This window comes from Lethenteron reissneri, chromosome 30 (genome assembly GCF_015708825.2).
Source record: "Lethenteron reissneri isolate LAM-NWPU_2019-01 chromosome 30, ASM1570882v1, whole genome shotgun sequence".
In the NCBI taxonomy this organism is placed as follows: Eukaryota; Metazoa; Chordata; class Hyperoartia; order Petromyzontiformes; family Petromyzontidae; genus Lethenteron; species Lethenteron reissneri.
Genome location: NC_083808.1, coordinates 12230080 through 12246078, shown reverse-complemented (window position 1 = coordinate 12246078; position 15999 = coordinate 12230080). Strand labels below are relative to the sequence as shown.

General features: G+C 50.7%; 1 protein-coding gene across 1 annotated transcript in view; it reads left to right on the top strand.

Annotated features, from left to right (window-relative positions):
- LOC133349531 (uncharacterized) overlaps positions 1 to 15999 on the top strand; it is a 192631-nt gene that overhangs the window by 93313 nt on the left and 83319 nt on the right. Inside the window, exon 3 of the mRNA XM_061563068.1 lies at positions 12306 to 12397. Within this exon, the coding sequence (XP_061419052.1) occupies positions 12306 to 12397 (92 nt within the window). The remainder of the gene's footprint in view (positions 1 to 12305; positions 12398 to 15999) is intronic.

Genomic DNA, 15999 nt, shown 5'->3' with positions numbered 1-15999 from the left:
GAGCTTCTTCGGGAACTGTTTTCAACAACAAGTCCAGATTATTTGCTGGCATTGCAGCAATGCTGCTGAAATTGTGCACTCCCAGAAGGCTGTGGGGCCAGTGGGTTGTGTAAAAATGAAAAAACTACCGTTGTTTTTTTTTTTAAGTCGACAGATATTTGAAGGAGACATGGGTCTGCCTATCTACATTGTCCCTTAAATTCTGCACAGTGACGCCAATGACGATGTTGTGTTATATTTCTATAAGTGTTTGCTTTTAATTATTTTTGAAAGGCATCAACCATCACGATATACATTTATAGCATTGTCTGTTGTCGCCATAGAGGAGTTCGATTTCTTATACGTACTATATTTACCGATGAGCTGGGAATGTTTCCTGCCTGAAAATGTATTTGGCCGACAGGTCTTCGAGAGAGGCATCAGTATTCAGGCCGCAGAATGAAAGACACTGACGTGTTTTCCATTCTTTAGGGCTCATCAGAATGCTGGATCCAGCAAAAAGAAATGAGCGCGTGACTAACAACCGGCGTGAAATTGGCTTTGTGATTAATATCCGGTGTATTGTGTTCCAAGTAGCACATTACTCCAATAAGATTACCAAAGGCATGGAACAGTAATGTGGTTACACTGGGTGTGTAATCAGATTACTGTTACATAGCGTCTACCAGTCGATTACTTTTAACGACTGCTTTTATTAAAATACACACTCAAAGGATTCCAAACAAAAAACAACGGAAGGGAAATGATCGTGCGTGGAGATGGGAAGCATCCCAGGTCATGCTAAAGATGTGACAGCCATAACACAAACGTTGTTAATTCAACCTGGCGTATGTTAATATGAATAGCTTTTGTAACCCAGTATATGATAATATGAATATAGGATAGCAATTGTAAAGGCAATCATTGAGGCTGATGTATAAAAATACCAAGTTCCGGCTACATATATGCGGAGGATGCTATTTTGCTTTTAAACCCTTAAGTAAGCAGTAACTAGATAATTATAACTTTTGTAAGGGAATCCACCCAGCAATTCCCGCATCGATGAGATTGTATCGTTAGGTACGAAATGTGGTAAACACTCAAAAGGTAAAGGTGCAGGCCTGCAATTGCTTGCTCGCGCCACTGCTGGTGAATGGAGGCTCCACTCCAGAGGGCACTAGGGAGGCCCTTTGCAGGGTTGTTTTTGACCGACTCTCCCATGCCAGCCAAGACGCCTTGGGCACTCAAACCTTGACCCTACTACACCGCGACCTGCCCCAATCGACTGACTGTGACGAACCAACTTTGAACCGCTGGGTGGACAGAGAGCAGCGTGGAGCGGGAGGTGGTGGATCTAAGAAACTCGCCCCCCGCCGTTTCAACAGCCACCGCCGCCGCGTGGAGATCGGATCGAACCGGGACCCACCGGGGGCCCCCGGTTCAATCTCACCGGATCGCCGTTTTCCAGCGCGTGAAATCGACGGTCCACCATCGCCACCACACAGCCACGAGCGAGGGTGACGTCCCCACCACCACCACCACGACCCACCCCAGCCACGCCTCGTGGTAGCCGTGTGTTTGGTTGTAAATTGCGTGGTGGCCCTCTCGCCTGATTGAGATTCAGGGGGCAGCGCTGCTACAGCGGCGCTCCGCGTGTGTCCAGCGGCAACTCTCGCGGTCCCACACGGGGTGGAGGGAGGAGAAGGGGGGGGGGGCTATCAACAGCTCTTCGCTCGCGTGTACACGCGGCCCCCATCTGTACAGCCCCACCCGCACAAAGACTAAGATCCCCCGTGTAGCCCTGTAACATACTGCAGTCGTAGGTGCTGTCTGGTAAGCACGGCAGCCCATACCGATAGAGTACACCAATACCCGCCACGGCGCCTGTGCCAGGCCAGGTGCACTCTGAGGCCACGTGAAGGCTCGCTGGTGGCAGGAGGTCACGGGACAGACCCAGCAGGTGCCATGTGTTGGCTGACTGAGATGACAGGTAGATGCAGCATCTGTGCCCCCCACTGATTTTAACGCCTGGCGCTCCCCTCGTTGTTGTGAGCGTCGCTCCTCTGCCCTCCGTTGTTGCTGGAGGGCGACGGCCTCCAAATGCCCAGTCGCGGCGTCCTTCACGAGCCTCCTCTACCGAGGCTGATCTAGACACCGCTGGCACCGGTCATCGGCAAGTCCACTCAGCTCCACATCCTCCCGTAGAGCATCAGTCTATCTCCTCTCAGCAGCCCATGCACGCACACACACGCAGACCTCAGTGTCGCCTGAACAGACTGTTGGGGCAAGTGCTGTTCGCGACCTCCTATGAAGGCTGGCACGGCACACGAGGGGCTGGGTGACCAGCGCCACGCCCGACCGCCTTTGTCTCCCACACGTCCGATTACGTATGGTGCGAAATAAGTTTCACATACATTAAAGTCTTCACACCGCACCGGTGCTCATTTGAGGCTGAGTCAACGTGGGGGAGGCCCAGGACCGGTTTAGACAATTGTGTTTGCCGCGAGCGAGAATCGAACTCGGGTCGCCGAGTTCGTTGTGCAGTGCGCTAACCGCAAAACCACCGCTCCCCCACACCCATACTCAAAAATAGACAAAGATAAAGATACCCCTATAGCCTGGACATACTGTTGGGGCAAGTGCTGTTAGCGAGCACCTATGAAAGCCGGAACGGTACACGAGAGGGTGGGAGGCCAGCACCACGCCCGACCGCCTTTGTCTCCCCAGTAGCGATATTTACACATCGCACCAGGTACTCATTTGAGGCTGAGTTGACCCATACTCACACCCATGCTCACACCCATACACTCATCCACCCGTACACTCACACACCCATCTGTGCACCCACCCGCTCACTCACCAGCTCACTCGCTGCATTACAACCGCGTGATTCCTCGCCTCGAAGTCGTCGTCCTCCCCCCCCACCTGCCTCTTACCCAGCGCCGTGGCAACACGCGCCAGCGGCTGCATGTGCGCCACCGTGGCACATGTCAGAGGGACTGTTTCTACTCAGCAGTCGAAATCCTCTTGTGTTTTCCTTTCTCTAGATTGTCTTCGTTTTGTCTTCGATTGCCGTTTTGCTGCGCGTGGCTATTGTGAGCGTATTGCCCCTTTTGCATTTGAAATGTAATTAAATTAAACCTCCTCGAGCATCGTGACTATTCTGCAGAGTGCAGGCTTCTGCTCTGGGGATGTTTAGTCGATTCAGAAATACAGGTGCCTGTTTAAATATATACGGCATACTCGACTGGGTGGAACAGTGGTGACAGCACTGACAGCGCTCACAATCGGAAGGTTTGCCTCAGCCCGCGAGAATGTCGACTCGGCCGTTCGCAAAATGAGCACCACTATGTGGGAGAGATCACATGGAGAAAACCAACCCTCGCCATGGGAACGTGGAGTTTCTACCAGTGGCTGCAGTTCTCCGGTGGAGAGGAGCGCCACACTGTTTGCTCGTTTGAGCCGGCAGTCACGTTGGTTTGCATGTATGTGTGTATGTATGTTGAACTTCTATCGCACCGTACGTAGCCAACCGTGCTAATCGGAGGGCGCAGATTTGACGAAACGATGAAGCTTTGTGCAGCAAACGCCTCGCCTCGTCTCAAGGACTTTTTTTTTGCCTTTTTGCCAATTCCCCCGTGGAATACCACGAGTAAATTCCCTTTTGGTCGCTTTTGGCCTATGGAATATCACTGATATAGAAACAGCGCTCCAACTGTATGTACAACGCCCATAGGCACCACCTCGATGCCCTGCAGCTGCGAGCATCTCGTGAGCGGAACAGTTCCTCCATCTGGGCGCGACCCACCAACCCGCCAGTCTGCCTCCTGCGCGTCGCAGCGCTCGCTTTGCCATTCAACAGACGAAGCCGTGCGGCGATCCCGTGCCACAAAGACGCCTCACGTTTTGCGTTCGGATAATTTTGTATTACCTCTACCGTATCATTCCCCGATTAGGTCGAGTTGATGATAGTAATTAAACTGCGTTCCATTAAAGTGAATGTCACCGCACAGCGGGCAGCATTGACAGCCCACGGGGGGCGAGGGGCGGGGGGGGGTCGCCTCTGCCAAGCCCGTGGTTGTCGCGCTTCTAATAACGCGGACTCGCAAAACAAATTGCGACTTAAGACCTCCCTCGTGACCCTATGACCCAACCGAGGCGTTCAGCGCGTGGCTGGGCCCGGTGCGGCGTTAGCACGGTGGGCTCTTGCATGCTATGCCCCCCCCCCACCACACCATCCGTATTCATTTACGAGAGGTGATGAAAATGTTAGTGGCCATACTTGGAACGCAACGAGTGACCTTGGTGGTAGCTGTTGTTATTTTTTTACTCATGGTGCACGATGCGAGTGGCGCTCAGTCATCGACGTCCCAGCAACGTAATCCCCGCCCAGAGGAAGTCTTCGTCTCGCTAGCTCCAGCCTACTGATTGAAAGCACAAGTCGTATTGGTTGTCACGAGAAAGTTGCTTTCCCCTGCAAGTGATTCTTGCGCTGTGGAAGCATGCAGAAGTCACTGGGTACCAGGTCTGGTGAGTATGGATATTCTCCATATTTCCCTTGATTTTTTTTGTTGCTTCAGATTTTTTTTTTTTTGCGCTCCAGATTTAATATGGATTTTTCTCTTTCACATTTCACGATGTTTCCAGATACATTTTAAACGCCGAGAAAATATACGGAGATAATCGATCCATGTTAAATGCAGGTTCCCTGTTAAAAATGAACCTCGGTGCTTTCACGTCTCAGCGCCGTCGCCCTTTTTGTTTTAGCGAGCAGCCTCCGTTGTATTTATATTTCGCTGGCGAAATCGCTACCGAGAGCCGGGCCTTTTCACGAGAGCGGCGATCGGAGCTGGAGTAAAGCAGCCTTTTGTCTCGGCGGTACGGACGGATTAATGCGAAGCTTGGAATGAGTCTCGCATTTTCCTTTGTGCTCACGGTCAAAGGGCTCCTTTGTTTGCTCCGTTCGTAATCCCCCCCCCCCTCCGCTTTTGTCGGGGGGTGCAGCAGGTGGGGGGGGGGCAAAATGAAGATCATTGCAAGCGGTGAAAGAAAATGTTGCCAAAGCACAAAAAAGACCTCGATACCGCCTCCCTCGTGTCTGTCAGCGATATGACCGGTAATGCCTGCTGCATGAAACATTTTTTTTTCTCTTTTTAAAGGGCAGAAAGTATATTCTTTGAAACAAAGGAAATACACAGTTTTTTTTTAAACAACGAAACAGAGAATCCTTTCATGGAATGGAAAAAAAACGAACGCTGTTCCGTCTAAATGTACGTGTGTGTGCACATGCGAGTTTAATGGTCATTGGGTTTTTATCCCATTACAAAATTTCGGCCCGTTTTTTTCCTGTTAATTATACCAATTGGTGCTTTTTTTCGTGGGCCTAAGTTTGTGAGCTGTCTGCTTTGCCAGGATGACACATCTAGTCATTAGTTTCAGTGCAACAATGATCATTGCCGAGACACAGATGGTCGGAAGCCTTGAGGCGCCAGTGAAGTATGTTACCAATTGCTTTTGCTGGAATTCGGTGTGGGTAGGACATCCCAAGACGTTGAGCCATGGACAGCACCAAAACCCCTTTGTGCCTCAAACAAACACAACAGTCAATGATGTGTCTCCACTCAATTGAGCATGGGGGGTTGTACTCACATCCACGGCCCTTGAGCCAGTGGTGGAATTTCCACATTCCTATGGCTGGGGCCATCCTACAGGACTGACCACGTTTTATCTCCTAAGAGAGTGATGAACTCCAGAGAAACGATGGGCTGACTCGGCTCGATTGACTGAGATTTGAGCTCTAATATCATTACCGCTCGGCTACTTCTCAACATGAGGGCAGTGGTATCATGTATTGACCTTTACATGTCATAATGTTGAGATATCTTGACAGGTGCTGCTGTGACAGAGCATTCTTCTGACAATTCGGAAGGCTCCGAATTCAAATCCCGGTTGAATGTCGACTCAGATCATCGTTCCAGTGTGCAACTCTGGTCATCCAGGACGGACCATGCGACATATAGCGACGCAATGCCCGAACCACAAATACGAAGGGGACATTGCAGCGAATGATACACTCCGCTGCTCCCGACACGGGTATCTGAATGTGTAATTGTAGTTGTTGCTCTGCATTCACATGAGCCGTACGGAAAAAGAAGAAGTAGACCTTCGTCCCTCCAGGGTGGATGACACGAGCACCGCTTCTTGTAAAGTCTCCAACAATTGTCCCACGGAGACAATGGCCTTTCTCCATCTGAAGAGACAAGCACTACCCCATTGCTATTGATCCGATGGTGTCGGCAAAGGCGCAGCCCTGCAATTGCTCGCTCGCACCACTGCCGACGGAAGGGCCTCCACTCGAGGGAGCTCTAGAGGGCCCCTTCTAAAGGGTCTTTGGCCTGCTCTGGCACGTCGGCCAGACTTCTCGGATGAAGTGGGGATACCAACACTTTACCCTACCGCACGCTGGCCCGCCAGAGGACTCTGGTGTAGCCATTTATACTGCCGCTGGGTGTACGGAAGGGGTGGGAAGTTAATGAACTCGTTCCATTGCTGCAGCTGCCGCGCCGGGAGAACAAACCGATTCTGTGACCACTGCATATGGCAAGTCCAGCGTGATTACACATTTACGTCCTGTCCAGAAGAGCAGGAAAACATTCTTGTTGAATAATATTATATGCAAAGTTATAGGTTAGACTAACCGTAGTTCGTTGATCGGCAAGTCATTGTGTGGTGGGGTAAAGTGTGGGTATTCCTACGTCATTCAAGGCATCTGGCCAACGTGCAGGAGCATGCCAAATACCCTTTAGAAGAGGGGGGGGGGGGGAGAGCTCTAGGCAAAACGTATAAGTAAAAAATAATAATACTGGACTACGCAGTTAGGAAATTCTTAACATTTTTTTTTAAATCTAAACACTGATGTGTAACTTTAAATAGAATTAATGCTACAGGATACTGAGATAATGTATTACTCTACAAATCGACTGTGAAATTAATTCAATAAATGTGCATTTTTAAGGAGATAACACAAAACAAAAAATAGCAAATGTCAGTAATTCAAATAAAATGTAATATTTATAATAATAACTTTATTACAGTTGAGTTTACCAAACCGAAATTAAATTTCCCGCTTTCACTATTACTTTGGGTGCTTAAAGTCTGGCCTTGTTCTGCACGCTTGATACTGGGAGAAAACGTGACGAGTGAAACATCGCTCATCCCCATGCTGCTCTGATCCAAACACGTCCCATCTTTCGACGTCGAAGAAAAAAAAAACCCACGAATAAATACATCAGTCCGGCTGGCCTTTTTTTTTCTTAATTCGTCCCAAACAAGGTTCCATCAAGCAGGCTCAATGCCGTCTTTGTACCTTGCACTGAGGGCGTGGAGCCCTGTTCAGCAGGTCTGGAAACTGGACAGCGCTGTCCCCTCGGCACCCACCGTGCCCTGTAGGCCTCTGGTTGTTGTTGCCCCTTGGTAGTTATTCGGCCCCGGGTTGGGGTCAGCGGTCGAATGAGTCGTGAGTCGTAAAACCGTAAACCACATTTATTTTAAATTTCATATCACCTCCACTCGGGGGGGGGGGGGGGTATCAAAACATTGCACAAACAACGTCCAAGTAAAGGCCGTGAGAAAATAGTGAGTCTTACACCCCCTCTCCCAAACAACGCCGAGGTTCGCAGCGTGCCGGATCACCGCCGGCGAGTCGTTCCAGATCCTTGGGGCAACGGATTTGATCGCTCCCGACTCCCACCCAGCGTGACCCAGTCGTATGGCAGATAAGTCGGGCCCACAGGTGCATTGGTCCAAGGCCATGCAGAGCTTTAGAGACCCGAATGGTTAACTTGTGCTGGATGCGAAAGGTGACTGGAAGCCAGTACAGATCGCGGAGAGTGGGAGGGATGTGCTCGAAGCGGCTGGCAATCGGATGGTTGTACGTTGAAAAATCGTGCTTGTGGGGGGGGGGGGGGGGGGGGGGGATTGATTCCATCATTCCTCCGGGGTGAATAAAGTGACGTACCACTCCGTGGGGAAGTCGAGAGCGGTTGTCCTATGAAGAGACTCACTCCCGCCATGGCAACGTGGACATTCCACGACTGGCTCAGGGCTGTAGACAGGAGGTGTGACCAACCGCCTCGATGCTCATTTGAGCAGGAAAGCCCTTTGACCTTAAACTGTTGATAACGGCTGCTGTGATTTGCTGTTGGTGACGCGTGGTGTGTTGTGCTGCCAGCCACAGGTGTATTGTGCTGTTGTGAGTAACAGACGTGTTGTACTGTTAGTGACGGGCAAGGTATTGTACTGTCAGTAGGGGGTGTGGTGGTGTGATGACAGTAGGGGTGTGGTGGTGTGATGACAGTAGGGGTGTGGTGGTGTGATGACAGTAGGGGTGTGGTGGTATGATGACAGTAGGGGTGTGGTGGTGTGATGACAGTAAGAGGTGTGGTGGTGTGATGTCAGTAAGAGGCGTGGTAGTGTGATGTCAGTAGGGGTGTGGTGGTGTGATGACAGTAGGGGTGTGGTGGTGTGATGACAGTAGGGGTGTGGTGGTGTGATGACAGTAGGGGTGTGGTGGTATGATGACAGTAGGGGTGTGGTGGTGTGATGACAGTAAGAGGTGTGGTGGTGTGATGTCAGTAAGAGGCGTGGTAGTGTGATGTCAGTAGGGGATGTGGTGGTGTGATGACAGTAAGAGGCGTGGTGGTGTGATGTCAGTAAGAGGCGTGGTGGTGTGATGTCAGTAGGGGTGTGGTGGTGTGATGACAGTAGGGGTGTGGTGGTGTGATGACAGTAGGGGTGTGGTGGTGTGATGTCAGTAGGGGTGTGGTGGTGTGATGACAGTAGGGGTGTGGTGGTGTGATGTCAGTAAGAGGCGTGGTGGTGTGATGTCAGTAGGGGTGTGGTGGTGTGATGTCAGTCGGGGTGTGGTGGTGTCATGTCAGTAGGGGTGTGGTGGTGTCATGTCAGTAGGGGTGTGGTGGTGTGATGACAGTAGGGGTGTGGTGGTGTGATGTCAGTAAGGGGTGTGGTGGTGTGATGTCAGTAGGGGTGTGGTGGTGTGATGTCAGTAGGGGTGTGGTGGTGTGATGACAGTAGGGGTGTGGTGGTGTGATGACAGTAGGGGTGTGGTGGTGTGATGACAGTAGGGGTGTGGTGGTGTGATGACAGTAGGGGTGTGGTGGTGTGATGTCAGTAGGGGTGTGGTGGTGTGATGACAGTAGGGGTGTGGTGGTGTGATGTCAGTAGGGGTGTGGTGGTGTGATGACAGTAGAGGTGTGGTGGTGTGATGTCAGTAGGGGTGTGGTGGTGTGATGACAGTAGGGGTGTGGTGGTGTGATGACAGTAGGGGTGTGGTGGTGTGATGTCAGTAGGGGTGTGGTGGTGTGATGACAGTAGGGGTGTGGTGGTGTGATGTCAGTAGGGGTGTGGTGGTGTGATGACAGTAGGGGTGTGGTGGTGTGATGACAGTAGGGGTGTGGTGGTATGATGTCAGTAGGAGTGTGGTGGTGATGACAGTAGGGGTGTGGTGGTGTGATGACAGTAGGGGTGTGGTGGTGTGATGTCAGTAGGGGTGTGGTGGTGTGATGACAGTAGGGGTGTGGTGGTGTGATGTCAGTAGGGGTGTGGTGGTGTGATGACAGTAGGGGTGTGGTGGTGTGATGACAGTAGGGGTGTGGTGGTGTGATGACAGTAGGGGTGTGGTGGTGTGATGACAGTAGGGGTGTGGTGGTGTGATGTCAGTAGGGGTGTGGTGGTGTGATGACAGTAGGGGTGTGGTGGTGTGATGACAGTAGGGGTGTGGTGGTGTGATGACAGTAGGGGTGTGGTGGTGTGATGTCAGTAGGGGTGTGGTGGTGTGAATGACAGTAGGGGTGTGGTGGTGTGATGTCAGTAGTGGTGTGGTGGTGTGATGACAGTAGGGGTGTGGTGGTGTGATGACAGTAGGGGTGTGGTGGTGTGATGTCAGTAGGGGTGTGGTGGTGTGATGACAGTAGGGGTGTGGTGGTGTGATGACAGTAGGTTGTGGTGGTGTGATGTCAGTAGGGGGTGTGATGACAGTAGGGGTGTGGTGGTGTGATGACAGTAGGGGTGTGGTGGTGTGATGTCAGTAGGGGTGTGGTGGTGTGATGACAGTAGGGGTGTGGTGGTGTGATGACAGTAGGGGTGTGGTGGTGTGATGTCAGTAGGGGTGTGGTGGTGTGATGACAGTAGGGGTGTGGTGGTGTGATGACAGTAGGTTGTGGTGGTGTGATGTCAGTAGGGGGTGTGATGACAGTAGGGGTGTGGTGGTGTGATGTCAGTAAGAGGTGTGGTGGTGTGATGACAGTAGGGGGTGTGGTGGTGTAATGACAGTAGGTTGTGGTGGTGTGATGTCAGTAGGGGTGTGGCGGTGTGATGACAGTAGGGATGTGGTGGTGTGATGACAGTAGGGGTGTGGTGGTGTGCTGTCAGTAAGAGGTGTGGTGGTGTGATGACAGTAGGGGTGTGGTGGTGTGATGACAGTAGGGGTGTGGTGGTGTGCTGTCAGTAAGAGGTGTGGTAGTGTGATGACAGTAGGGGTGTGGTGGTGTGATGTCAGTAGGGGTGTGGTGGTGTGATGACAGTAGCGGTGTGGTGGTGTGATGACAGTAGGGGTGTGGTGGTGTGCTGTCAGTAAGAGGTGTGGTGGTGTGATGACAGTAGGGGTGTGGTGGTGTGATGACAGTAGGGGTGTGGTGGTGTGATGACAGTAGGGGTGTGGTGGTGTGCTGTCAGTAAGAGGTGTGGTGGTGTGATGTCAGTAAGGGTGTGGTGGTGTGATGTCAGTAAGGGTGTGGTGGTGTGATGACAGTAGGGTGTGGTGGTGTGATGACAGTAGAGGTGTGGTGGTATGATGACAGTAGGGTGTGGTGGTGTGATGACAGTAGAGGTGTGGTGGTGTGATGACAGTAGGGGTGTGATGGTGTGCTGTCAGTAAGAGGTGTGGTGGTGTGATGACAGTAGAGGTGTGGTGGCGTGATGACAGTAGGGGTGTGGTGGTGTGATGACAGTAGGGGTGTGGTGCTGTGATGTCAGTAGGGGTGTGGTGGTATGATGACAGTAGGGGTGAGGTGGTGTGATGACAGTAGGGGTGTGGTGGTGTGATGACAGTAGGGTGTGGTGGTGTGATGACAGTAGGGGTGTGATGGTGTGCTGTCAGTAAGAGGTGTGGTGGTGTGATGACAGTAGAGGAGTGGTGGTGTGATGACAGTAGGGGTGTGGTGGTGTGATGACAGTAGGGGTGTGGTGGTGTGATGTCAGTATGGTTGTGGTGGTATGATGACAGTAGGGGTGAGGTGGTGTGATGACAGTAGGGGTGTGGTGGTGTGATGACAGTAGGGGTGTGGTGGTGTGATGACAGTAGGGGTGTGGTGGTGTGATGACAGTAGGGGTGTGGTGGTGTGATGTCAGTAAGGGGTGTGGTGGTGTGATGACAGTAGGGGTGTGGTGGTGTGATGTCAGTAAGGGTGTGGTGGTGTGATGACAGTAGGGGTGTGGTGGTGTGATGTCAGTAAGGGTGTGGTTGTGTGCTGTCAGTAAGGGTGTGGTGGTGTGATGTCAGTAAGGGTGTGGTGGTGTGATGTCAGTAAGGGTGTGGTGGTGTGATGTCAGTAAGGGTGTGGTGGTGTGATGACAGTAGGGGTGTGGTGGTATGATGACACTAGGGTGTAGTGGTGTGATGACAGTAGAGGTGTGGTGGTGTGATGACAGTAGGGGTGTGATGGTGTGCTGTCAGTAAGAGGTGTGGTGGTGTGATGACAGTAGAGGTGTGGTGGTGTGATGACAGTAGGGGTGTGGTGGTGTGATGACAGTAGGGGGGTGGTGCTGTGATGTCAGTAGGGGTGTGGTGGTATGATGACAGTAGGGGTGAGGTGGTGTGATGACAGTAGGGGTGTGGTGGTGTGATGACAGTAGGGTGTGGTGGTGTGATGACAGTAGGGGTGTGATGGTGTGCTGTCAGTAAGAGGTGTGGTGGTGTGATGACAGTAGAGGTGTGGTGGTGTGATGACAGTAGGGGTGTGGTGGTGTGATGACAGTAGGGGTGTGGTGGTGTGATGTCAGTAGGGGTGTGGTGGTATGATGACAGTAGGGGTGAGGTGGTGTGATGACAGTAGGGGTGTGGTGGTGTGATGACAGTAGGGGTGTGGTGGTGTGATGACAGTAGGGTGTGGTGGTGTGATGTCAGTAGGGGTGTGGTGGTATGATGACAGTAGGGGTGAGGTGGTGTGATGACAGTAGGGGTGTGGTGGTGTGATGACAGTAGGGTGTGGTGGTGTGCTGTCAGTAAGAGGTGTGATGCTGTGCCGCAGATCGAGTGGCACGAGAGGCCCCGGATCCTGCAGCGTGGGTCATGGACCCTGGCCGTTCCTTCCAAGGAGGAGCAGTTCTTCCGCAGCGTCAGGTAAGCGAGGTCACCTGTGCCCATTCACTCTGCATCTCTCGCACTCTTCGCGTGTTTGTGTGTTTTTAAACTCAACTAAAACTTTTTTTTATTTTACCAGGTAAGGCCAACTGAGCTGTATAGCTCTTTTTCAGATCTGACCTGACGACGAATGACATTGCGACAGTGGCTTATCGCGTGGAACACTCTAAATGCGTGCTTGTAAATGTGGAGCGCAAAAACCAGAGTGACCCGGAGAAAAATCCACACGACCGTAGGGAAAATGTGCAAACTTCAAATATACAGCAGCAGGCATCGTCGGGGTTGGCATCGACCCCACAACCTCCTGCATTCCAGGCGTGGTAGTGAACATCTCCTAGCCACCGAGTCATCCTATGAGAGATGCAGGCCAGGGTGAAATATAAGTTGCAAATGGAGTTGTGCATGACCAGATTTGTGCTACAGTGCGTTCACAAACATGGCATATTTCACGCACCTACGATTAGCGCGGTTGGCTACGTATGGTGCGAAAGAAGTTCAGCATTCATACAAGACAACAGATTCGCTGTTTAGGGATGGTGTGGCCAGAATCCGCGCACGCAAGGCGGCGTTTTGTAGACCGCCACTGCAGGAGGTGTTCTTTTTAAAGTGCAAATTAACATAAATATAATTGGCCAAACTACCCCATGCACGGAACCCTTTCAAGGATAGTTTCAAATCAATCTTCATTTCAAGTGCCCGATATCGCCTCCTGATGAAGTAGGCATCGGTGCACATTACAGCAGAAGGGGAACGGTACAGGGGGTCAGGGAGCAACAGAATTTAAAAAAGAAACCCGCCGCGACCTCGCAGCGGCGAACACAGCCTGAGCAAAGTAAAATTGCTACCGCGCGTAAAATGAAATGGCATTCTTGAGACTCAAAGCTTCCTTGGATAAAAGGTCATTGGTCATTAATATTTTATTAAGCCGCCTAAGTTGACTTAGCAGAGGCTCAGGGCAACTTTTGATGTCGATTGCCACGAGTGTTGTGGACGGTCAGGGATTGAAGCCCGTACGACTGGATCATTGTCCATTGAACTAACCGACATTTCCTCCTCAGCACACATTTATGTAAGAGGAACATTCACAGTCAGCTTGCCTGGGAAATGCTATTAGCAAGGGAACGGCTTTGTCTTTGCTTTTTGCTGATGTTGACTATACAGAACAACATCTATTGCTGAGTTGACTTAGGGAAGGCCCGCTTCAGCTTCAGATACGAATATCAATGAGCGATGTAGTTTGCCCAGTAAATGCACGTAGGCTACGGAGATGCACAGCATTGCGTGAACCGCTGTACCACCGCTCCCTGCGCGCTGCTGCCCCTGACTGCCCTGGTTGCCTCGGTGCCTCTGGCACTTGGCTGCACTTGCCTGTGGCTCCTGTTTCTGCGGTGACCCTGGGACTCATCGATGCTGCCCCGGTAACTGTGGGATTTGTCGGTGCTGCCCTGAATGCCCCATTGCCGCCGGGACTCCCAGTGCTCCAGGTCAGGTTAGCACTCGAGTTGTTGGCCCAAATAACGGCTTATCGGTACCCTCTCATGGTGGCAAATGCTAATGATGGATTTTTTTTGGGAGCATTTTAATGGCGGATCACAAATGTGCATGCTAGCGAGGTCATGTGGGTGGCTTTTCTGTTTTGCACGGTTGGCTACGCACGGTGTGATAGACGTTCAACGTGTAATTTTGTTTCAGGAAAAAGGACAAAATTTCACACAAAACGTCTATGGAATATGAAGGTTTTACTTGCGTCTATTAATAAGATGGTTCTCTACACTCAGTTTTCTGCTCATGGTACATATTGACCATGGTACATAGCGAGCATTTGCCACCCTGGCTGGTGCCGAGGAACCGTCTTGGCAGGTGGGCAAGTCAGGCAGAGAGCTACATCTCTGCCTCGGCAGCCAAAAAATACGAGCAGCCTCCCAGAAGAGGCGCTCTGGGTGTGAACCCCCAGCCGCACACCCAGCGGCACATTTATCTGCACCCCCCCCGCTCCCCTATTGTTCTCTTATTTTATTATGGGGCACCGCAGTGGTGAGATGTTAACTGATAATTGGTTTTTACCCTTCCATCTGGCAACAAAACTGACACCTTTTTTTACAAGGAGTCATGTTTGCATAGACCACAATACCTGCAGTCATAATGCAAACAAAAAACATAACTCTGATAATGTGCACTGTCCTTGAAGTTTATTGGTCCACACCCTAGACAGCTTTCCTTAGAGCCTAGTCTCATGGGTTGGACCAGATGACGCCTGGTATACACGAGGTCGTGGGCTCCATCCCGACCCAGACGACTGTTGTATATTTGGAGTTTTCGTCTTTCTCTCTCATCAACATCACAGTGGCTATGAGATGTTAACTCCCTCACCTGGTATACATGAGGTCGTGGGTTCCATCCCGACCCTGACGACTGCTGTATATTTGAAGTTTGCGTCTTTCTCTCTCATCAACATCACGGTGGCTATGAGATGTGAACTAACCTGGCCTGGTATACAGGAGGTCGTGGGTTCCATCCCGACCCTGACGACTGCTGTATATTTGGAGTTTGCGTCTTTCTCTCTCATCAACATCACGGTGGCTATGAGACGTGAACTAACCTGGCCTGGTATACATGAGGTCCTGGGTTCCATCCTGACCCTGACGACTGCTGTATATTTGGAGTTTGCGTCTCTCTCTCTCATCAACATCACGGTGGCTATGAGATGTGAACTAACCTGGCCTGGTATACAGGAGGTCGTGGGTTCCATCCCGACCCTGACGACTGCTGGATATTTGGAGTTTGCGTGTTCTCCCCCTGGTCGTGGGGATTTTTGTCCGGGTCCTCTGGGTTTTCCCTCCGTATTTACAAACTTGCGTTTAGAGTATTTGGCTGCTATCAATTTCTGATAAGCCACTTCATTGAGCTATCATTTATTGCCAAGTTGCTTATAAAATAGAGCTATATAGCTCAGTGGGTCTTACCTGGTACAATAACAAGTTGAGTTTTAGTTTAGTTTACTCTTGAGAATGCGAGGTGCCATTTAATGCCCATTTACAGCAGCAACATCAAAGTGTCGCCCTGCTCAAATGACCCCTGGGTTGGCCCTGAAGTCGTGACATATCATTCTCTTCTAAAATAAGTAATATTTATAAATACTTTTTAAAAACGCGCTTTAATGAAATGTACCGTACGAGTAATGGCAGAACTCCACGACTCCAGAAAGTGGCCCCGAGGCTTGCCATAACGTAAGGGGCCGTGATGATTTACAGCCAAAGTCAGTTGAGCGTGGACAATTAGACCCAAGCCGAAACATAACATATAAAAAAGAATGTTTAAAAATACTTTGTTTATTTGTTTTATATAATATAGTATTGTCATCAGTAAGACATAAGTATACAAAGTTTGCAGTCGATACCACATTGGGAAGTGGGTTAAAATTTAGTTACAAGATTTTAGGATACGACAACAACAGACAGAGTGAGTTCATAGAAAGCGTGTAAAAAGATCGTTGAAAAATGTTGTATTAATTTTTTATGATAGAATATGGTATTGTCATCAGTATGACATAAGTATACCAAGTTTGCAGTCGATACCACTTT